General features: G+C 40.1%; 1 protein-coding gene across 2 annotated transcripts in view; it reads left to right on the forward strand.

Annotated features, from left to right (window-relative positions):
* The window catches only part of PRKAR2B (protein kinase cAMP-dependent type II regulatory subunit beta), a 117,328-nt gene extending 92,862 nt beyond the window's left edge, over positions 1-24,466 (forward strand). For both annotated transcript variants that reach the window (XM_075208798.1, XM_075208797.1), the window contains exons 6-12: positions 2,006-2,112; positions 3,991-4,144; positions 6,027-6,128; positions 6,222-6,296; positions 10,095-10,160; positions 20,945-21,083; positions 22,563-24,466. In XM_075208798.1, the coding sequence (XP_075064899.1) occupies positions 2,006-2,112; positions 3,991-4,144; positions 6,027-6,128; positions 6,222-6,296; positions 10,095-10,160; positions 20,945-21,083; positions 22,563-22,696 (777 nt within the window). In that variant the 3' untranslated portion in view covers positions 22,697-24,466. The remainder of the gene's footprint in view (positions 1-2,005; positions 2,113-3,990; positions 4,145-6,026; positions 6,129-6,221; positions 6,297-10,094; positions 10,161-20,944; positions 21,084-22,562) is intronic.
* Positions 24,467-25,136: the final 670 nt, after the last annotated feature.

The raw sequence follows: 25,136 nt of genomic DNA on the forward strand, positions 1-25,136 counted from the left end.
ATACATATGTGCGCGTTCACTTCCCATTTTGCAAAATGCTCCCGTGCAAATGCTTTACATACCCATTTTCAGGATGCAGGCTGAGATTGGAATGTGCAGTGTAAAAAAAGATTGCTTTATTGCATGTCAGTCTTGTATGTATGTATGTATGTATGTATGTATGTATGTATGAAAGCTTATTACATTGGAATTCATGCACATAAAAATGTGTTTTCCCGCTGTGAGGATACGGGGTCCTTTAGATCACTCAGACCAATGTCAGGTGCAGGTTCAACACCTTGTTATTAGTACTGAAGGTGTACTTTAACATAAAACAGCAAATACCAGATAGCCAGGTGAGCAACAGCGCCCTGCAGATGGCAGTTCAGTGTCTCTGGATTTGTGATGGCAAGTTGCTTGGTAGCATCTCTTCACACATGGTGCTGCAATTTAACCGATAACAGCCCTTTGTGTTTTGACTTGGGATGTTGACTCACACAAAGCACGGTCACCAAAGGCACTCCGAACTAATGGAACTTAGATTCCTGCTTAGTACCCTTAACACTCGAGTCCCTCGATCTGTGCTGACAAGCGTCTCCCCCACTTGCATCAGATGTTATTCACTCAAGCTCTCTAGAGCTTGCTTACTACTTAACATAAACTTAACTTCTTCCTTTTACGCTTACCTCACCTCCCCCAGCAAATACATGACATCACAATACACACTATATAACATATATTGTACAATTAAATAATTAACATTTTATTTTAAATAACATTCACATCACAGGGACAAGCATGTTTAGTTTAGGCCTTGTCCTAGACAATAGAATCAGCCTAATTAACATTTAACTATAGGTGCAAAGACTGATTTGCCCTGAAGTTAACTGTGGACAATAGCCTATTACCCTTTAATCTATTGCAATATCTACTGATCTGGCCTCCAGAGCTTAATCTTATTACATGTGACATTCTTCACACAATGATACATTTACATTAGATATCAACATAAATTACAGGTTACAATCTTAATACAATGGTGCTTTACTTATAGAGAGTCAATGCACCTAGAATATATCTACTTGCAAACTGAAAAATGCACATTTTGCCATTTAAACTACAACATGTCACTTATACTAGCCAAGTATTAAATACATGTCAAGTACATAACTATGATTTATAATACAATTTAGAAATATATCACATTGACACACTCAATTGATTGCTATCAAAATTGACCCTAGTCTCTCTCTTTCGGTCTGTGTGTGTGTGTATGTTAGGGAATTTAGACTAATGGGGCAGGTACTGATGTGCGCAAGTTATCTGAACATCACTGTGGAACTAGTTGTAAATAAATGATGATACTGTATATTCACAATTTATAGCATAATTTGTGATACAACTTTAAAATACATGTACAGTATTAAACCGCATTGGACAACGTGAGTGCTAATAGCGCCCAAATATCCTGAGCTTCGAGACACTAAATTAATCAAAGTCCAATGGTAGTTGTGGAGCAGGATGAGGGCTATAAAAGTCCATTAGCCTGACCCTTGGTTTCTTCATACCCGTTTAAAGTGTTTTTGGTTGGTGCAATAGGTGCCCCACAGAAAGTATACCAGCCACACAATCTCTGCCACCTCCCAGAACATGTACAAATCTAAGTTTTCCGGCCACCTGCAAAAATGGGAAACTCGCCACTAGATGTTCATCTTGGAGCTCATCTAATGATCTTGTCCCCTGTAACATGAAGAGGGAAATTTACTAACGAGCGGTATTGTAAAACTGCCTATTTTTGGTGGTCTCGAAGCTGCACAATTTACTAAAAGATAAAATGCTGTTAAAGTGCAGTTTTACAATTCTACCTCTGATCCAAGGATATTACATTTTAAGCCTAGAAGCACATTTTAGCATGAAATTGAGTCTGGATTAGCACAGTGGATGCACACAGATGTATTGTAACAAATGGATTTTTGAGCAATTGTTACACTGGAGTTAAGCAGTTTTTTTTCTTTTGATTTTACAGGAACAGATCTCTCAAGTATTAGATGCCATGTTCGAGAAATTGGTCAAATGTGGAGACCACATAATTGATCAAGGTGATGACGGGGACAACTTTTATGTTATTGACAGGTACATAGTTCTTAACACTTTAGAAAAGGGTCTGCATATTAACATACTCAGCCTACTCTAGATTCTGAGAATCCAAACAATGGCACAGAAAAAAAAGAAAAACTTGCCTAGTACTTTAAATCTTACTCTAGCTGTTGTTTTAGAACCCCCTTATGTTCCCTGGTAACAGTGTACACCTACATACATCTTCCTAAACCTTCCCACTCTTTATGCTGGACGGTTATGAGTAGAGCTGAGTGGGTGTAAACATCACTCCATTCTTAACCCCAAATCAATGGGCTAAAACAATTAACTTTGCTATAGAGACTCACAAGGTACTGATAGAAGAGTACAGCATGTCTTAGTACTGAAATGTTTGTGATAGATCAGTTTAAAATGAAGTGAATTAACCTGTTTAGTCACATTTACACATATGAGAATGGGATTTTTGCAACTCACATTTCATGTAGAAACTACAATATATTTCAGTAGAGAATCTAATTGTAGTTATTTTAATGATGCAGTGGGGATCATTTATTACTGGACACACAATGCAGATGTGTGTGTGTGTCTCATTTAGCATCATGTGATTTGTGTTTTGCCTCCTCAGTGACACCCTAATACATTCCTGTTTACCAAGCTAGTTTTGCTTTGTGGTCTTTCACTTCAGCATGCACAGGGTTAAGAAGCTAAAGCAAAGCCAAGTGAAAGCTCTGTCTTATGAAATAGATTTTTAACCATTTCTCCCAGTGTCCTGATTATTGTACTCTTTTTAATGTATTAAATAACATAATAAGGGTATATTGGGGCCATCTTTACTACCTGTGTCAAATGTGTGTTGTTTTTTTATAAAATTCTCAATAACATGGGTATATATTTACCATGATGTTTGCTAGGCACATCTTGTGCACCTAAGTCAAACAACACATCATTAAAAACACATCTTGTGTGGTTGAAAAGTTATGTGATGCCCAGCACGTTTCATAGACTTCTCCCTGCTTAGTTCTGCATTAATACAGGTGGCTTCCAGAAACACGTATCACTTTCAGACAGGAACAGTGTCATAGATAGGCTTCTATTTGGTTCCTTACTTTGTAGCCGCTATGGAGAACACCAATCTCTACAGTAAACACAACTTCTATACCCCCTAATGAACAGGATGCACCTAAAATAGTACCTGCAAAATTTCAGGTGTATCCTGCTTTCAGTTAGTACAACAGTTGTATTTACCATACAGATCAAAGATCTCTGTGTTGAATGCTGCTGCCTTTATCTCTCATTTTAGCCAGTGTGTATGCAGCCTAAATTGTTTATTTATTAAAGGGCAACAATTCCTATCTGGAGAAAACAGATGTTTTAGCCAGAAATAGGGATTCACCCTATACATCAATGGTTTCCCCACTGGTGATAATGCTGTCTCTCACTGGCAATAACAGAAGAAAAGTAATCAAAATGCTTTTATTATCTGAATAAAACATGCTCTCATTTGACAATAGTTTTCAAATATATCCAATTTTTTTATATTTTCAGTCTATTTTCTTTAAAAAAAAAAAATTATTGAGTGAAACTGAAAGCCTAAGTCTGGTGTTCATTTCTACTGTGCATGCATAGATCTCGTGACACGAGAAGCGGTATGTTAACCTTTAACTCTCATATATTTTAATGATAAGTGAAGTTCTCTATTGCCACAATATCAGAAATTGGCCTTATCCGCCACATTTTGGTAAATAGACTGTTAAGTGTTAAAAATGCTCTGCAATTCTTCACAGACCATATCCTGGTTATCTCTTGTGTTTTAAGCTTTAACGTGGCAAAATACTTTCATTTTGATTGATGGGGTGCTTTTATTTATTTCATTAAATGTTTTACAGTGTATCATTGAGTTTTTTTATACAACAGGGGGATGTATGACATTTATGTAAAGGTTGATGGAGCGGAAAGATGTGTTGGTTGCTATGATAACCATGGAAGTTTTGGTGAGCTGGCATTAATGTACAACACACCTAGAGCTGCAACAATCGTTTCAACATCTGCTGGAGCAATATGGTGTCTGGTAAGTTCTGTTTCAAGCACTATAGAATAACAGTGCATGTGATGATTAGTATAGAATCTGAACTTTGTAACCTGAAAACATACATCTCAATATTAAAAAGTGCAAAATTTGGAGACAATAAGGCATGCCCAAACCATGCACTGATGTACCCAACTACACACACATTATTATTTATATTATTATTGCTTTCATGCGCTTGATTAGTCCTGCCTCTTATTGTGTTTGGAGATCTAGGGCTATATTTACTAAACTGCGGGTTTGAAGAAGTGGAGATGTTGCCTATAGCAACCAATCAGATTCTAGCTGTCATTTTGTAGAATGCACTAAATAAATGATAGCTAGAATATGATTGGTTGCTATAGGCAACATCTCCACTTTTTCAAACCCGCCGTTTAGTAAATATACCCCCTAGACTTTTTGCAGGTATGCTTAAAGTGATAATTATTTACTGATCATTTTGTTATGTCACTTTTTTTATTTGATGAAACTCGTGGGGGTAAATGTATTAAGGTTCGATTTCTGTAAATCGCAGATATTCGGTGACTTTGCAGGCAAAATTTTAAATGGCAGTGTGTTTAAAGGCAAAATGTTATATGTACAGTATATCAATATGGCCAAGGTACAAAGGATTTAAAAAGTAAAATTTGTGGCCCAGTTACAAATTGCACACATCGGAAAATCATGGTCATGGGCTGACCAGATTTTCCTGCAATCCAAATTTATGATTAATCAATCCCGGTCATTTATTATTTTGGATGGCTAGTAGTTTTGTATCCATAAATGCAGCAATTTGGTCTGTCATCAAATTAGTCATTCAAATTGCCTTATATATGGACAGCTGAAACTAATTAAATGTTAATTAAATATCTGGAGCGCAAATACTTAACTGAACTATGGGTGAGAGGATATACAGCAGTGTACGCAGATGTGTGAAAGGCAGAGATTTGGAATGCCACTATGTGGATTAAAAGTTTCCCACTGGTAAGAGGAAGCTATTTTTTTACGATGCAGAAACAGATAAAAAATTGATGATATTTTTTGTGTGTGGCTCATCAGGGGTCCATAAAATGTCAGACTCCCTTCAAATGTTAATGCTTCAGATCACTGGTATATGATTGTCTACAGGAGGCTTAGGCAACCTTTTCCTGGTTTATCATGCTAAGGCTCTGTGCTTTTTTATGATGTAACATGCTAAAGTATATTATATATTGATTTCTGAGAACACAGTGGGAAATCTAAAAGGAGCTAACTTAGAATGTCTACAGAATTGGCTGTGCTTATAACTTAAATTACAAATATCCAGGCTCCAATATATTAATAATAATTACTAATAATCTATAGCATAACATTACCTAGACCAGAACTGGGCTTAGAAAAAAATCACAGCATGTCATGTGGTACTTGGTTTTCTATTTGGGGGAAAACGTATATTTTGCTATGCTCTGAAATGAATTGAAATGTGAAATAAAGTGTCCTTAATTGTATAATATTATGTAATATTGCCTTATCATTATAAAGTTATAGAACAGTTGTTCTTAACACTTTTAAAGTTCATAAATGCCGTAATGCACTTAGAATTAGCAAAATTGCCTTCACAGATGCGGCCTTTCCATTTTTATCTATGGTCTATGCATGCTTTCTACTTTCCTTCATGCCTACTTACCCCTGTTTTAGTAAGAGAAACCAGTCTCAAGTGTGAGGAATGTAAGAACATTCATTTGTGCTGCTATGTGGCAATGACCGTGATTGTACACTTCCTCCTAGGTTGATTCCTCTTCCTTCGATTTTTGTATGTACTATGAATATGCATGAACAATTTATGTACAGAATGATTAATTCCCTGTTTCTTTGGTTTGGGTTTTGTTTTGTTTTTGAACTAAAGGACAGAGCAACTTTCCGGAGAATTATTGTTAAAAACAATGCCAAAAAAAGAAGAATGTATGAAAATTTTATAGAATCCCTGCCTTTCTTAAAGTCTTTAGAAGTAAGTATTGCTTTTAACAAGGAGGGAAAGGGAATCTTATATTGTAATGTTACCTGATAATTACATATTCAGATGTTTTTAATTTAACTCCAGGTGTCAGAACGTTTAAAGGTGGTGGATGTCATAGACATGAAAACCTACTGTGACGGAGAACAAATCATAGCTCAGGTACTTTTGTCTTATTGGCCAATAATAGACATGATGGGCCTGATTCATTAAGGAAAGTAAAGCAACAAAATGAGTAACTTTGCACCTTGGCAGAACCATTTTGAATTGGAGCGGAATGTAAATTTACCATGTGGGGACAGGTTTATAGTTGGGGTAGGGCATGTCCTAGACCTAGATCAACTTCAAAATTCAGTGTAAAAATAAAGCTATCAAGTATTTTTGAGCTACATGAAAAAACAGGCAGTATTTAACTTATGTGCAAAATAATCTTATTTGCACCCCTTGCATTGTAATATGGTTTTGTCTAGGATCAAAGTCCCTTTTTTTGCTTTGCTCTCCTTAATGAATCAAGCCCGATATCTCTTCAAACTTTATTCATTCTGAAGTCCTCCCACAGCACTTGTCTTCAACACAATTCACTAGGAAAGGTCTAAAGCAGGAGAGCCAATTGCTGGGTGCCTATAGTCCACACAAGCAGCCGTATAATACATTTCACCATAACTTATGAGAATTGTAAGCACCTTGATCATCATGCTAACTGAATATACCTTACCTGCGAGGTTGGGCTTCCATGGCTCAGACTTTTTTCCCAGCACATTCCACAGATGCTCGATTGGATTGAGATCTGGGGAATTTGGAGGCCTAGTCAACACCTTGAACTCTGTCATGTTCCTCAAACCATTCCTGAACAATTTTTGCAAATACTGTTGCCATGAAGGGGTGTACTTGGTCTGCAACAATGTTTACTTAGATAGTATGTGTCAAAGTAACATCCACATGAATGCTAGGACCCAAGGTTTCCCAGCAGAACATTGCCCGGAGCATCACACTGCCTCTGCCAACTTTCCTTCTTCCCATAGTGCATCCTGGTGCCATCTTTTCCCCAGGTAGTCCACATGAAAGAAAAAAAAGAAGAAAATGTGATGTTTTAGACCAGGCCATCTTCTGCCATTGCTCCATGGCCCAGTTCTGACGCTCATGTGCCCATGTAGGCACTTTCGGCGGTGGACAGGGGTCAGCATGGGCACTGGTCTCTGGCTATGCATCCCCATATACAGCAAACCACTGCACCGTGTGTTCTGACACCTTTTCTATCATAGTTAACCACAAGATCAGAATTGGAACAAAGAGCACTACAGTTCATTAATTTTCATTACAAGTATTTTTATTTATAATAACTTTAAAGGTCCAAATTCGATTCTTAATCCGGTCACAAAAAAGTCAAATATATAAAATAAAAATTATAATAGAAATAAGTCAATTAAAATTGTGATACCAGACCCTTCAGTGGGTCGAATATGAGATATCCGTAAAGAAATCTGTGTCCTGTAACCTGTTTGGGGTTTGTCCAGATATCTATCATGTTCCAATTTCTAAATATTCTTTTTGTATTTAATTTTTATGTGATCATTAAAGTAATATATTTACCTAGCATGCGGTGTTGTTTTATTTAGTTCTGACTTAGATAATAAGCTACTTATTAATATTATTACAAATGGTAAATATGTATCTGGAATTTTGCCCCACTATATTTTTAAACTGATATCTGGAATATTTTTCCACTTGATATTATAGTAGGTACATAATCTTATAGTATATTAGATATCACACCATATTCTGGGGTAACAGATATAAGTTCAAATATAAAACACATGATTTCATCATAGATGAATTGTGTTCATTTTATCTTAGAGATTTTTTCAATTTCAGGGGTATTGTGTATTATTTGTCAGTGGAAATATCCCTCAAAGGAGGGAGAGGGAAGGGAGGGGAGGGGGTTTGGTTTAAAGTTTATTAAAAATGGTATATGTGTAAAACCACTGAAATACTTCAAACAGTTCACAGTCCATTAGTAGCAATCATTAGATGTTAGGTATTTAACATTGTGTCCACTGTCCCTATCTTGCAGGATTCACCATGATTCACTATAATACATGGGGAATGCACTATCGTTTTGTCACTCAAAGATTCCCCACTTATTCAAATCTACATGGTCATCCAGTTCCTAATATGAGATCTATTACTTTTCTCATTGTTACCTCCTTAACTTGCTGGTATCAAGAATGAGTCCATAAAGGACTACTTAATCTAAAATGTGTCACATTCACAATAATATTTCCCTAGCTTGCTAGTTTCATAAACAGTTCCATCAAGGACGGGCTTATGTATTCCTTAGTTCATTGGTTGTTTACTATATTCTCAATTGAGTCTATTAATGTATCTGCATATATTGAAAGCTGATACTTTTGATTTGTATCCCTGCAAGTTTAGTTCCTATATTGGTAAACTCAAGTTAGGGACGTAGGTAATTAACATAGTAACATAGTTGATAAGGTTGAAAAAAGACCAGTCCATCAAGTTTAACCTATTTTGAATCTCCTGCAGTCCCTCACTTATATTTAAAATTGATCCAGATTAAGTAACCGTCAGTCTGTTTCAATCAGGAAAATCCCTTCAGACCCAATATTGTAGTCCTATTTTTTCCCTATTTCCATTACTATCCTTCATTTTAATTAACGGTCGTATCCCTGGATGCACTTTGCCGCTAAAAAATTGTCTAACCCTTTCTTAAACATATCTATTGTATCTGCCATCACAACCTTCCCTGGCAGTGAATTCCCTATCTTGACTGCCCTTACTGTAAAGAACCCTTTCCTTTGCTGGTTGTGACATTTCCTCTCCTCTAACCTTAGGGGATGACCGCGTGTCCAGTGTATAGTCATTGGGGTAAAAAGTTTCCTTGAAAGTTCTCTGTATTGACCCTTAATATATTTGTACATAGTAATCATATCTCCTCTTACAAATTTATTCTACTGGTCTGTCTCCCTATACAGAACTATCATTCCAGTTATGCTGAATGTTATCCCCTCATTTTATTAGTGATCAGCTCCCCTCACATGCATTCCACTAGTCTGTAAATACTGGCACCCCGCTCGCACTATACACCTACATTAGAGAGAATTAGTGTTCATCAGCGTGAGAGATCGTTGATCTCACCGCTGCCGGCTCCTAATTTCCAGGTCTGTGACGTCACTAATGATGCACAGCCCAACGTATGTTTCAACCTATAGAGGCTTGGTCATGGGACCATTCTATGATAGTCAGCATTAACTTTTTCAGCAATATGTGCTACAGTAGCTCTTCTCTGGGATTAGACTAGACAGGCTAGCCTGTGCTCTCCACACATATCAATGAGCCTTGGGCACCTAGAACATTGTCACGTGTTCACCAGTTGTCCTTTCAGAGGCCGAACTAGCGAGCTGTGGGCCCCAGTGCAGGTAGGCAGGGAGGATGGAACTGGGGTCCCAGACCCTATGCATCTGCCATGCCATCGGCCCCATTATCTCTACGGGCTTAGGAGCACTGCACCTGCTGCACCAATGGTAGTTCTGCCACTGTGCCCTTCCATGGACCACTTTTGGTAGTTACAAACCACTGCATACCAGAAACACCCCACAAGACCTGCCGTTTTGGAGATGCTCTGACCCAGTCATCTAGCCATCGCAATTTGGCCCTTAGCAAGTGTAAGGATCTGAGCGACTTTGACAATTTTTTGTGCTTCCAACACAACAACTTCAAGAACTGACTGTTCACTTGCTGCCTAATATATCCCACCCCTTTACAGGTGCCATTTTTTACGAGATATTTAATTGCTACAAAAAAATGTATTCTCTGTGTGAGTGTAGTTTGTTTATACTTTGATATCCTTAGCTGTTGATGTGTAAAAGATGTCTATTTGTTCCTTATTTGTGCTTCTGCTGGAATCAGTGTTAAAATCTTGTTTTGTTCTTTTTACAGGGCGATGGAGCAGATAGCTTTTTTATTGTAGATTCCGGAGAGGTAAAAATAACAATGAAAAGCAAGGTACTGTTGCTGTTGTTGCATTTTATTTATCTAAAAATAACCTCTAAATGTACTTTTAAATGTTGGCATCTATAATGTAAGCAGTGCTTTGAAATGTGATATAAAATACTGCAGACATTATAAAATTGATATTGTAAAACATTTCAAAAGCTTTGAAACTGGGTTTTTCTCTACTAGAATATATTGGCTCTATATATATATATATATATATATATATATATATATATATATATATATATAAATATATATATATATATATATATGTATAAAGAGAAAACACTACAGTCATGGCCAAATGTTTTGGGAATGATACAAGTATTGGTTTTCAAAAGTTGGCTGCTTCAGTGTTTTTAAACCTTTTTGTCAGATGTTGCTATGGTATACTAATGTAAAATTACAGGCATTTCATAAGTGTCAAAGGCTTTTATTGTCAATTACATTAAGTTTATGCAAAGAGTCAATATTTGCACTGTTGAGCCTTCTTTTTGAAGACCTCTGCAATTTGCCCTAGCATGCTGTCAATCAACTTCTGGGCCACATACTGACTGATGGCCGCCCATTCTTGCCTAATCAATGCTTGGAGTTTGTCTTAATTTGTGGGGTTTTGATTGACAACAAATTCTCAATGGGATTAAGGTCTGGGGAGTTTCCTGGCCATGGACCCAAAATTTCGATGTTTTGATCCCCAAGGCACTTGGTACCACTTTTGCTGCAAAAGGCATTGTTCATCACCAAACTGTTCTTGGATGGTTGCGAGAAGTTGCTCTTGGAGGATGTTTTGCTACTAGTCTTTATTCATGGCTGTACCCACTCCCTTTGCTGAGAAGCAACCCCACACATGAATTATTATTATTATCTTTGACTTATAAGGCGCCACAAAAGGTCCGCAGCGCCGTACATTACATATACAGAAAACAGAACCAAGACACAACATGATACACAAATATATACAAACACAGGTGCATGGGTAAAGCAAATCAGATTATATCTGACAGATAGTGAAAGGGATGGTAGAAATCAGCAGGAAGAAGGCCGAAGCTTAATAAAACAGGTAAAACGGCTAGCGAAGCAGGCCAAGAGGTACAGAGGGTGAAGGAACAGTAGAAGGAGCACACAAGGAAAGAGGGCCCTGCTCATGAGAGCTAACAACCTAAAGGGAAGGGGGAGACACAAAAAAGGGTGGTACTAACTAGGGGAGAGAGCCAGGACAAGAGAGTTAGGAGGACTGATAGACTTGAATAAGGAAATGAGTCTTAAGGGCACGCTTGAAGCCTTTGAGAGTAGATGCTAACCTGATGGAACGTGGAAGATCGTTCCACAGCAGGGGAGCAGCCCGGGCAAAGTCCTGAAGACGAGAGTGAGAGGAGGTGATCAGTGAAGTAGTGAGGCGGCGGTCAGAGGCAGAGCGGAGGGGGCGGGTAGGAGTGTAGGTAGAGATGAGATTGGAGATGTAGGGAGGGGAAGATTGACTAAGAGCTTTAAAGGTGAGGGTGAGGAGTTTAAATTTAATTCTGTAGGGTATGGGGAGCCAATGTAGTGACTGTTGGAGGGAGACCGCAGAGATAGAGCGGCGGGAGAGAAAAATGAGGCGGGCAGCAGCATTGAGGATAGACTTAAGAGGATCAAGGCGAGAATCAGGTAGACCAGAGAGAAGAAGGTTACAGTAGTCAAAGTGAGAGATAATAAGCGAGTGAACAAGGGTTTTCGTGGCTTCCGTGGTGAGAAAGGGACGTATCTTAGAAATATTCCGAAGGTGGAAGTAACAGGATTTAGAGAGGGACAGAATGTGAGGCGTAAATGAGAGGGAGGAATGAAGGATGACCCCAAGGCATCGGACTTGGGGGACAGAAACGAGGGTAGTGTTATTAACAGAAATAGAGAGGGGGGGAGGTGGGAGAGTCCTGGCAGGGGGGAAGACTATAAGCTCGGTCTTGGAAATATTGAGTTTAAGGAAGCGTTGAGACATCCAAGATGAGATGGCCGAGAGACAGGAGGAGACACAAGACAGAAGGGAAGGGGAGAGGTCAGGGGATGAAAGATAGATTTGGGTATCATCAGCATAGAGGTGGTACTGGAGGCCAAAGGAGTGGATGAGGGCACCAAGGGAGGAGGTGTAGAGGGAGAAAAGCAGGGGGCCAAGAACGGAGCCTTGAGGAACGCCAACGGGTAGGGGAAGAGGGGGTGATGTAGAATCATGAGTAGAGACTGAGAAGGAGCGGTTGGTAAGGTAAGAGGAAAACCAGGAGATGACAGTGTTACATAGGTCTAAAGATTTGAGAGTTTGCAAAAGGAGTGCATGGTCAACGGTATCGAAGGCAGCAGAGAGGTCAAGAAGGATAAGAAGGGAGTAGTGCCTATTGGATTTAGCGAGGAGAAGGTCATTAGTGACCTTAGTGAGGGCAGTTTCAGTGGAGTGGAGGGGGCGAAAACCAGATTGGAGCAGGTCAAGTAGTGAGTGAAAGGAAAGAAAGGAGGTGAGACGGTTGTAGACAACCCGTTCAAGGAGTTTGGAGGCAAAAGGGAGGAGCGAAATAGGGCGGTAATTAGAGAGAGAGGCGGTTTCTTCACTATGGGGGAGACAAGAGCATGTTTAAAAGAGGAGGGGAAGATTCCAGAGGAGAGGGAGAGGTTGAGGAGGTGTGCAAGGTGGGAGCAGGCTTCGGGAGAGAGGGAGCGGAGGAGGTGGGAGGGGATTGGGTCCTGTGTGCAAGTGGAGGGGGGAGAGGAAGAGAGAAGGGTATGGACTTCATCTGCAGATACCAGAGTGAAGGAAGAGAAGGAGGGTGAGCTAGCTGGAGGGGAGGGGAGAAAGGAGATAGCAGCAGAGGAGGGTGAGAAGAGGGACAGAATGGGCATGGAGGGGGGAGAGGGTGGGGTAAGAAGGGACTGCTGGGAGATGTCATGACGTATAGACTCAATCTTGGAGGAGAAGTGGGTAGCAAAGTCGACAGCAGAGAGTGTGGTGGGGAGTGGGGAGAGGGGGAGGGGAGAGGAGGGGGTTGGAGGATTGGGAAGAAATGAGAGCTTTGAAAAAAGATTGTTTAGAGAGGGAAAGGACTGAACTATAAGAGGCAAGCATGAACTTAAAGTGGAGGAAGTCAGCATGAGTGCGTGACTTTCTCCAAAGCCGTTCTGCACTGCAGAAGCATTTTTGAAGATAGCGGGTAAGTTTAGTGTGCCACGGTTGTGGCGGGGACCGACGAAGCTTGACGGTGACAGCTAGGGCGACAGAGTCAAGTGCAGCGGTAAGAGTGCGATTGTAGAAGGAGACAGCCTTATCGGGGCAAGAAAGAGTGGTGATGGGGGAGAGGAGCGAGCCCAGGGAGGAGGAGAAACTGGTAGGATCAACTGTGTCAAGATTACGCCTGGTGAGAGTAACCTTGGGGGCCGGGGACGATGAGAGGGGTGGAGAGATGCTAAAAGAGAGGAGATGGTGGTCTGAGAGAGGAAAAGGTGAATTAATGAGGTCAGAGACAGTACCGAGGTGTGAAAAAACCAATCTAGGGAGTGGCCACTGCGGTGGGAGGGAGAGGAAGTCCATTGAGAGAGACCAAGGGAGGAGGAGAGGGAGAGAAGTTTGGAGGCAGCAGGGTCTGAGGGATTATCTATAGGGATATTAAAATCCCCCAAGATCAGGGAGGGAAGGTCAGAGGAGAGAAAGTGAGGGAGCCAGGTGGTAAAGTGATCAAGAAATTGGGAGACAGGACCAGGAGGACAGTAGATAACAGCAACACGAAGGTGGACTTGGGTGGAATAGGCGGATAGAGTGTACCTCAAAGGAGGAAAAAGAGAGGGAGGGTTCAGGTCTCAGAATGCCTTACTGTTGGCATGACACAGGATTGATGGTAGCACTCACCTTTACTTTTCCGGACAAGCGCTTTTCCAGATGCCCCAAACAACCTGAAAGGGGATTCATCAGAGAAAATGACTTTACCCCAGTCCTCAGCAGTCCAATCCCTGTACCTTTTGCAGAATATCAGTCTGTCCCTGATGTTTTTCCTGGAGAGAAGTGGCTTCTTTGCTGGCCTTCTTGACACCAGGCCATCCTCCAAAAGTCTTCGCCTCACTGTGTGTGCAGATGCACTCACACCTGCTTGCTGCCATTCCTGAGCAAGCTCTGTACTGGTGGTGCCCTGATCCCGCAGCTGAATCAACTTTAGCAGATGGCCTGGCACTTGCTGGATTTTCTTGGGCACCCTGAAGCCTTCTTCACATCTATTGAACCTCTCTCCTTGAAGTTCTTGATGATCCGATAAATGGTTGATTTAGGTGCAATCTTACTAGCAGCAGTATCCTTACCTGTGAAGCCCTTTTTGTGCAAAGCAATGATGACTGCATGTGTTTCCTTGCAGTTAACCATGATTAACAGAGGAAGAACAACGATTTCAAGCACCACCTTCCTTTTAAAGCTTCCAGTCTGTAATTCTAACTCAATCAGCTCAACAGAGTGATCTCCAGCCTTGTCCTCGTCAGCACTTCCATCTGTGTTATGTTAATGAGAAAATCACTGACCTGATGTCAGCTGGTCCTTTTGTAGCAGGACTGAAATGCAGTGGAAATGTTGTTTTTGGGATAAAGTTTATTGTCATGGCAAAGAGGACTTTAATTGCATCTGATCACTCTTCGTGACATTCTGGAGTATATACAAATTGCCATCATAAAAACTGAGGCAGCAGACTTTGTGAAAAATAATATTTTGTGTCATTCTCAAAAGTTTTGTCCATGACTGTATTAAGTGGATTCCCCTGCACTGGTGAATACCACTCTCCCCTTCCCTCAAACATTTCTGTGACCAGTGTTGGACTGGGGTGTGAAGGTCCCACCGGGGGACTGCAACGCTAGGTGCCCACCAGAGGGGGTGTGGCCAGCCATCATAGAGATGAGTCCAGACACTAGAGGGGGAGTGATCAGCCCACGAAAGACAGCTAGCACCATAGGGTAGTATATAAAGAATGCAGTGTGTATATAAAGAATACACAGTCTTGACCTGCCCCTTAGATTGGGCGAAACAGTCACCAAAAATTGTGATTGTCCCACTAGAATCAGAACATTTGAAAGACTGTCCTTACCTGTTCTTGTCACTTTCACCACCTGTGGCTGCTGGTTTCTTTAGTTGCAGCTTGTCTGGATCCTGGAATGTTGGGGGCCCTATTAGGGGGAAAAAATGGGTACATTTAGAAAATTACAGCCAGGCCTGGCGTTAAATCAATAGGACCCACGATTAATACGTGTGCCTTCCCCTCTTCTTCATCACTCTGTGCCCCCATCTTCTTCATCACTCTGTCCCCCTTTGTCCCCGTCTTCTTCTCACTCTGTGCCTTTCTGCCCCCCGTCTTCTTCTCACTTTGTGCCTTTCTGCCCCGTCTTCTTCTCACTCTGTGCCTTTCTGCCGCCCGTCTTCTTCATCACACTGTGCCTTTCTGCCCCCCGTCGTTTGCATCACTCTGTGCCTTCCCCCCTCTTCTTCATCACTCTGCCCCCCCTTCTTCTTCATCACTCTGTGCCTTTCTGCCCCTCCCCTTCTTCTTCATCACTCTGTGCCTCGCCCCCCCCTTTTCTTCTTCATCACTCTGTGCCTCGTCCCCCCTCTTCTTCTTCATCACTCTGTGCCTCGCCCCCCTCCCCCTCTTCTTCATCACTCTGTGCATCACCCCCCTCTTCTTCTTCATCACTCTGTGCCTCGCCCCCCTCTTCTTCTTCATCACTCTGTGCTTCGCCTCCCCTCTTCTTCTTCATCACTCTGTGCCTCACCCCCCTCTTCTTCTTCATCACTCTGTGCCTCACCCCCCTCTTCTTCTTCATCACTCTGTGCCTCACCCCCCTCTTCTTCTTCATCACTCTGTGCCTCACCCCCCTCTTCTTCTTCATCACTCTGTGCCTCACCCCCCTCTTCTTCTTCATCACTCTGTGCCTCGCCCCCCCTCTTCTTCTTTGTCACTCTGTGCCTCGCCCTCCCTCTTCTTCATAACTTTGTCCCTTTCTGTTTCCCTCCCCTTGTCTCCGTTCTTTTACTTACCTTTCTTATTGGCTTCTTTCATCTCTTCTCTTCTTGTCTTCTGTCTTCTTTCTTCCGTGCTGGGTCCTCTCTGCGCCGCTCCTCAATCAATGTTGGGCGTGACTTGATGATGTCATGCCCGACATTCAATGCGAATGGAGCAGAGAGAAGGGTTGCTGGCGCCGCAACGTGGTAAGTACCCTATTTGCTGGCGTATAAGACTACTTTTTTGCCCTGAAAAACATGGCTCCAAGTGGGGGGGTCGTCTTATACACCGGGTCCAGTATCGCGCGGTATCCAGTGCGGCCGTGGCGGGTCATCAGCGTGGCTGCGGCGAGCATCAGCAGCGATACAGGGGTGCCAGCATTTCGGCGTGAACGACCCGTTCTGCTGACGGGGAGGGCAGACAGGAAGCAGGGACCAATCCAATCAGGCTTTGTATACAGCCAACAGCCAACCACAGTACTGCACCATTGTACAGTACAATACAGCATAGAAAATGTCCAGCAGTCAAACCCCTATCAACAGTATCATGGCACCAGCAAAAAGAAAGAAATATGATGCAAGTTTTAAACTTAAAGTTGTAAACTTTGCCATGGAACATAATAATTGTGCTGCTGCAAGACAATATGGAGTAACAGAAAAGATGGTTCGGGACTGGAAATCAAATGAAAAAGCATTAAAGATTATGCCAAGGGGTAAGTGTGCACTTGCTCTCTCCCTCTATTTGTTATCTTCCTTCTATCATTGACTAGTGAATTACGTTTAATAAACTTGCACTGTTTTATGTTTACTGTACATGTTTGATAACATACAGCCTTGTGACAGTTTTCCTGCATGTCATAGGCATTCGAATATAAATTAACATGTTGAAATCAAATCTGATGTTCTTTTACAATTTATTTGGTGTGTGGAAGGTGTGCGGAAGAGGGGGTAGTCTTATACGGCGAGTATATAACAAACTCTATATTTTGAGTGGAAATGTTGGGGGTCGTCTTATACGCCGGCAAATACGGTATATATATATATATTATTTTTTTTATTTAAATTTTTTTTTTTTTAAAAAAAAAAAAAAACATGCTCCCCCCCACCAACAAAGCGGGAGTTTACATGGGTCGGGGCCTACCGGGGGATAGCCCGGCTTCCAGGCAGGCCAGTCCGACTCTGTCTGTTACTGAAATTCAGTGTGGACTCAAGCATACTGCTGTGCCCAAGATGAGATGCATCATCTGGGTGTGCAACTGTATAGAATATCATCGCAATTACAGAATGTATAGGGAAGTTCCAGGCAGGAGAAGTGTGGAAAGGTAATCATTACTGTGTGCTACCATGGTTCCAGTGCGTGTAGGAGCTTGATGTATTCTCCCATTCAGCTGGTTATTCAAGAGATATATGACAGGGAACTTTGCTGATCTTATAAAAAATAGTAAAGGTAATTAAAAAAATATAAAGCTTATGTAGGCCACATTTGACAGCTGTCAACTGGGGAGTCTTTTCACTCATATGGTGTTAGACTTGCAACAAGAAGGTTCCTTTTTAAAAGGTTTGATGTGGTTAACCTATGGGAGTACAGGAATTCCTAGAAATTCCAAAACAAACCATGTATCTTCAGGTTGGAAGTAACCCAATCATCTGGTAGTTTAATTCTAAAAACATTATTTACAACCACTTTTGTTTTCAGTTGAGATGCTAGCAGCCTATCCAGTTTACTGGCATATATAATGCAATATTTGTCCTTCAGAGGGCACTCTCCACCTCAAGTGTGGTTGGCATATGTTTCAGATAAGCACGAAAGAAGTACTTTATATGATACATATGATACAATGTACAATTATAATTTACCAGTGTGAACTTTACATACTGCATCAGGTACCTACTTTTTTCTATTCACTTATCTTAGAGATTGTCTGTGTGTGTGTCTGTATGTTAGGGAATTTAGACTGTAAGCCCCAATGGGGCAGGGACTCATGTGAGTGAGTTCTCTGTACAGCGATGCGGAATTAGTGGCGCTATATAAATAAATAGTGATGATGATGATGATTAGTTTAAAAAAAGGAACATGGAAACACAGTATTTGACAGCAGATAAGAACCACTTGACCCATCTAATCTGTCCATTTTTTAACCTATGGTAACCTCCAACCCTATTTAATTCTTATTTCTGTTTAAGTATATCCTTATGTCTATCCCATGCATGTTTAAAAGTGCTCTACTGTATTATCCTCTACCACGTGTGATAGCGGGCTATTCCACTTATCCACTATTCTTTCAGTGAAGTAATATTTCCTCAAGTTTCCTCTGAACCTGTCTCCCTTCAGTTTCAGTGCATGTCCTTGTGTTCTAATATTTCTCTTCCTTTGAATAATTTATCCCTTCTTATTAAAACCCTTGACATATTTGAAAGTTTCTATCATGTCCCCCCTTTCCCTTCTCTACTCCAAACTATACATATTAAGCTCTTTTAGTCTTTCCGGGTAAGTTTTGTGCTGTAGGCCATGCACCATTTCAGTTGCCCTTCTTTGTACAGTCTCTAATGTATTTATATTTATATTATTCTGGAGATATGGCCTCCAGAACTGAACACCGTATTCTAGATGAGGCCGTACAGTGGCATTATTACTTCTTTCTTTCTGCTACTGATTCTTCTCCCGATGCAACCAAGCATCTGACTTGCCTCTCTCATTGCTTTGTTACATTGCTTACCTGCTTTTAAGTCACCTGATATAGTCATTCCTAGATCCCTTTCCTCCTGTATAAGAACCATGTATGAAAGCCTTAGGAGAGTTATACCCCATTCATACTGCACCAAAAACCCGGGTTTTTGCAGAGGCACGCTGAAAAATCCGGGTCTTGGTGCAGTATGAATAGTCAAAACACAAAATCCCGGGTCTAAAATCCCGGGACTTAGACCCAGGATTTTGTGAGGGGTAATTCCCGGGTTGGACCCCGCTCGCCTGCAGTATGAATGGTGCAACCCGTGTAATTCCCGGGTCTCACCATTCATACTGTGAAAAAAAAAAATGTGGATGTAAAAAAAAAAAGATTTTAATTAATAAAAAATACATAACAAATGTTTACTTAACTTATTTTCAGCCAGCGGTGTCTCCGGTGCGTTGCCGGCTGTCAGGGGGACCTCTGGGTACTAAAAGGACGTCATTTCTAATGGACTAGAAATGACATCATTTTAGTACCCAGAGGTCCCCCTGACAGCCGGCAACGCACCGGAGACACCGCTGGCTGAAAATAAGTTAAGTAAACATTTGTTATGTAATTTTTTAAATTAAAATCTTTTTTTACACTTTTTTTTTTCTAAAACCCGGGTCGGGCAGGTGCAGTATGAACCCGCCCGACCCGGGAATCTTCTTATCTATACTGCCCTGTGCCCCGGCAATATCCCGGGTTGTTTCTCTCGGCTAGATGTGGTAACTTGACAATAACATCCTAGGCCTTATTGAGTCAGTAGGCTGTTCATTTTGGGGTAACGTGCAGAAAAGAGTCCAATTATATAGGCATGAGGCTCAGTAATTAATGCTAGCACCCTGCATACAGTTTGTGAAGGTTCCAAGTCTAGACCTTTTTTTCCAGCTTCTCAAGTTTTGCCTCCAACATTACTTTATGTCTCTTTTGGCATTTCATTCTGGAGTGGTCTGCCTTTTCTTCTAAAGAATTGGTACATTGTCTTGACTTTATTTGCTTACTAAATTTTGCCCAAGGGACTGCTAACTCTGCCTGAACGACCAGCAGTTGTATAGAGTTAACTGTTGGATATCTGGCTGATGTGGTGCCTCTGACACTGAAGGAGGCAGCGATAGATGGAGGGTGCATCCCAAGATTTGGTGTTTGCAGGCAAGATAATAGCAAGGTACTTTACAGTATCTGATAATATGGTGGGCCCAAATCTCTCACTCTTTAAGCGAGATGCGAATATGTGACGCAAAAGCCCCTTCTCTTGCCTCTGATACTTCATTCTTCCCTTTCTGGCTCTTCTATATTGACCTGATGAGCTAGAAACAATGGTTTTCTGCAGATTAGACACAGAGCTCGCTTGGGAGATGCCCTCCTCCCCTCAATAGTTATTTAATGAGTTGGATGACTTTTTAATAAAGCCATACTAAATTAACTACATGGGCTTAGACTAACCCTTTCCTACTTTTTTAAGCCTATGACCAGGACAGAAATACAAAATAAGGTTACTCCATACAATATATTGTCATAGCTTATATTTTAATTTGATATACAGGACATGGGCAATTATATTGCTGTATATAATAAATTATTTGGCAAAGGCATTTGTTTGTGTGACCGAAGTACTAGCTTATGTGTTTCCATAAATATATGCCTGATGTTATATAAATGACAGAAAACAGCGACTCATGCATTGTTTTATGGCGCTTTGTTGTCACAGTTCTACTAAGCTAGGTGTGTCTATAAATAGAGAGAAGTAAGATATTAACGAAGTTAAAGCATTAAAAAAAACCTTTGACAACGAAAATTACCCATGTGACTGCTGTAATAGGAATGGGTTATTCCTGTATATAGTGGGCTTCGCCACCAGTATGTTGCAGTAGTAAAATCATTTTTAACTACTAATTTGATTATTGATTGATGTTTACATGTCATAAAGAGGAACCAATTATATCACTGGGCCACTTACATGAGGCACTGATTCATTGTGCGAATATTGGTTCAGCAATAATATGTCTGCCTCCACTTGCGTTATGTCTGCTTCTACTTATATATTCCTAATCTATTTATAATGTACATTTAAGAATGTCTTCATATTTTCCCAGAGTAAAGCAGAAGCTGAAGTGAATAAAGCTGTTGAAATAGCTCGGTACTCCAGAGGGCAGTATTTTGGAGAACTTGCCCTGGTGACCAACAAACCCAGAGCTGCCTCTGCATATGCTGTCGGAGGTGTAAAATGTTTAGGTAAATGGTATGAAATTATTTATGAAATTGTAGGGTTTATACTTCAAATAGGTTAAGTGAGTAATGGGTGGTGAGTTGGTTAGTTATTTAAGGGTTGAGAAAGCCAAAGCTGACACAAATGTACAGTACCTGGAGACTAGATATTTTAAATGGACCTTAATTTCCACTGTCAATCCTGTTTTCCAAATCTTTGAATCCTGACAATGCCTTTAGCTGCCCAGCACAATAGATGGAATTTTCACTTTCTCACATCTTTTCTTATCCTTAAGACATGTTAATATTTAATTAAGAGAAGTGTTCAAACCCAGTCCTTAGACTACATCATAATGGGATTTGTAGTGTCTATTGGACTACACCATGTTTATGTTCTTACATATTGGATACACTTACCAAGCAGCAAAGTGTCCCTGGAAAATATTGGCAATTTTGGCGGCACATCAGTGGGGTCAGTTATGGACCAGGTGGCACATGGAAATATAGTATGTCAACTTTGTGTAATTGCATCTGTTTTTGCATATATGCACAATTGGTTTCTTACTACACAGTATAGTAAAATTCTCTACCTAATCACTGTTACAGAATAAGTGTGTCTTATTTGCTGCAATTCTGCCACACGTGAATACCAAAGGTATTACGGGTCAAAGCACGTTTGACCTCCCTGTTTTTTTTATAAAGTAAGGGGACATTGTAGCTCAGTTTATTTCAAATGTCATGTTTTTGGATATCTAATTTTCTTAACATTGTTTTATGTGAGCCAAATGATGAACTTGTTTTATCTCATGCTACGGGCCATTGAAAGTAGATGAGAATGCAACTTCTGTGATGGACTTAAAATCTGGGGATTCGTGTGGTAAAAAGCTCTGCATTGTCTTGCAAAACAGAGAATAACTTTATTTAATTTTGCCTTGTCGCCAACGTTTGCAGCTCATTTTAATATCTTGTATCAAAGTCACTTTTGAGCTATTTTTATTGTTGTAAATAACCCCAGTGTCGACTTAATTTCAGGACCTCAGTACTTTTAGGGGTTTTATAATTAATGGACTAAAGTTTTTTACGAAATACATATCTATATGTTTTCAATATATGTTGCACATTGATGCAGTTTGTGCAAAAACTGGTTACTTTATGGATGATGTGAAAGGAATCATAGTTATTAATTATAAACACAGTGTTCCCTTTATGTAAGGCCAGCGTAAAACACAGACCAAATTTTCATTATATTAAGGGTGGCCTTATGAAGATGGGGACATATAATGGAATGAATATATTTTACTATACTTTTGAATGAACAAAATACCCGCTGTTAGGCAAGGGTTGCGTTATAACGGGGGTGGGGGTGGTATAAAGAGGGAGTACTGTAATATACAATTACCTAATAAAAATAAAGGGAAATATTATTGAATAAATTGAAGACAAGAACAGTCCCAACAAGTCCGTATTACCTGAGAGTCAGCCATTGTGTGTTCTATATTTTTACAGTGATGGATGTGCAAGCTTTTGAAAGGCTCTTGGGGCCATGTATGGAGATTATGAAAAGAAACATTGCAAATTATGAAGAACAGCTGGTTGCACTATTTGGAACAAACATGGACATTACGGACCCGAGTTCCTGAATGGAAAATGCTGGCGAGGAAGAGACGAAAAGAATATAGCACAGTTGTGGTCAGTCCACAGGGAATGTCTGTTTTTTTTGTAGATGCCAAGTATATTCTGCAATTTATTTATTTTTTACGTTGGCCCCTTTAGTGGCAAAAGAGCTTGCAATTCATATCAGCTTTGCAACAGCTTGAAGATCACGCTAAAGGTTGTAATATTTTTATTGATTTTTTTTTTTTAACATACTACTACAGACATACTGGTAAAGAACAATGTGATTTTATAGATGATAGACTTAATTTGGAATACTTTCTAAGCATTTACTTCTAAAAATTCAGTATTCAGATTTAGAGCAACCAGCATCGTTTCCATATTGGTCATTGCTCAGCTAAAGGATCAAATACATCTGCTACTTTTAGGATAACCATATGTGATGGCTTCCCTCGAACACAGAACTCTGCAGTTATATTAATGAGATAGACTTAGCATGGTTTATTTGTGCATTACCACTTAGAATGAATACACAAAAAAGAACCAGTAAGCATGCCACGTCATTGAATTCTGTAGACCACGTGTTCAGTTTTTATGTGTTCACTTTCAGAAATTAATTGCTTTATTTCACATAGTCCATTTTCAGGTCTGGTACAGGTGTACAATAGAAACACAGTTGTCCTCAACCCAGTTGAGAACAGTCTTGCTGGATCCATTAGAGTGGATTTGTCACCTAAACACAATGGAGGCAGTCATTTTGTAATATTCATGAGAGCATGCAGCTTATGAATTCGCTATGACCCAGTACTTTATGAATAAGAGTTAGTTCTCCTGAGTATTTGGCAGTGGCTCAGTGATGTCACTGGCTCCTAGCAAAATGATAGGCTGCAAAAACTGGTTCAGCCCACAGAATGGATGCCTCCAGTTTGTAGGTGACTGTTCCATTTAAAACACTTTGCCGAATCTGTGCCGCTTCACTCTTTTCAATCCACCATTGTAAGCAAAGAATGTCTTTATGTAACCCAATTCTGACATTTGAGCATTGTGAAACCCACACCTTATATATAATGAATACTGTAAATTTAGAACAGGGTCTGCCAAGGGCTAGGATAGTTCTGATACATACATAGGTAAATCATAGTTGAAGTTATAATCTGAGGCGTTTTTTTCCTGATTTACCTCATGTTTTTTTTTTCTTTTCAAAACACACATGCTGTTTTTCTGGACACACAAAGAATTACACAACAAGCTATCTGGGCATGTTTGTATATAAATAATAGTGTGTTTTGGTTCATAACACTACTGTCAGTTTAAAATTGCTGTATCTCTGATTATTTGACAAAAGACTGAACACTTTGCAATACAAATGTGGTATAAGAGAAGACTATAGTGTTCAGATGGGTGTGTTGCAAAAGTGCTTACTTTATCTGTCTGTCCATATGTACTATATAAACAGGCTTCCTTCCATGACACTGCTATATTACTTCATTTGAACATGTTCTAGAGCAAAAACATAATAAAATCAGGTATGGCAAAATACACCTAGATTTGTTTTTCTATAGATCATATCTCACTTCTCTGAGAGAGGTTATTATAATAGCCATTCATCTAACAGATCTTAGCACAGAATGTCAGTACATAATCATGATTAGTTATTGTTGGACTATAAACAGTTTCACCAGTATAACGAACACCTTGTACTCAATGTAATTAGTGTGACAGTACCATGAAGTTAAAATGTATTACTTCCAATTGTATGACTGTGAAAATGCACAATACACAGTATTCGTGTCTGGGTTTTTTTTCTCTTTCCATTTGAGAACTGACCTCATTTTGTCTTCGCAGTGTAGGAGTATTACTGTATAACATCTGCTTTCTGCCCTAATTGTTGAATTGAATGTGCTCTATTCATGTTAATTACATACTTTCTGTCAGGCATTTGTTAAACCACATCTCCCAAAGTGGGGCTTAGTTACATGTGAATAACTGGGACTGAAAAATGTCTGGTCAACATGGTTTCCATCTTGACATATTAAGGGTCATTTACAAAATGTGTCTACAACGCTGAAATGTGATATTGTGACATAATGCTCCTATTTCTGCACAAATACATTAGCTTCTACTTGCGAAGTCAAGACTGCAGCAAATAGAGTGGTTCCAAATATGACTCTTTCTGATCGGAGAAGCTGGCTAGCTGTGTATTATGTGGTTAGTAGACCAGCCTTATTTTGATACTTCGGTTGTATGTTTTATTTCACGTTTAGATGTTAGTATGTAAATAGCATATCTTAATTCCAGTGGTGCAACTCTTAAGAAATCAGTGTATTATTGATGTATCCTGCAGGTCTTTTTTTATGTCGTGCAGTATTGTGAGTACATACAGAGAATTAAAATCACTGCAAGGCCTACAGACACAATAGGAATGATCCTACTGATTGCTAACAATTGAAAAGGAAAGTGGATTTA

Source organism: Mixophyes fleayi, chromosome 4 (assembly GCF_038048845.1).
Source record: "Mixophyes fleayi isolate aMixFle1 chromosome 4, aMixFle1.hap1, whole genome shotgun sequence".
In the NCBI taxonomy this organism is placed as follows: domain Eukaryota; kingdom Metazoa; phylum Chordata; class Amphibia; order Anura; family Limnodynastidae; genus Mixophyes; species Mixophyes fleayi.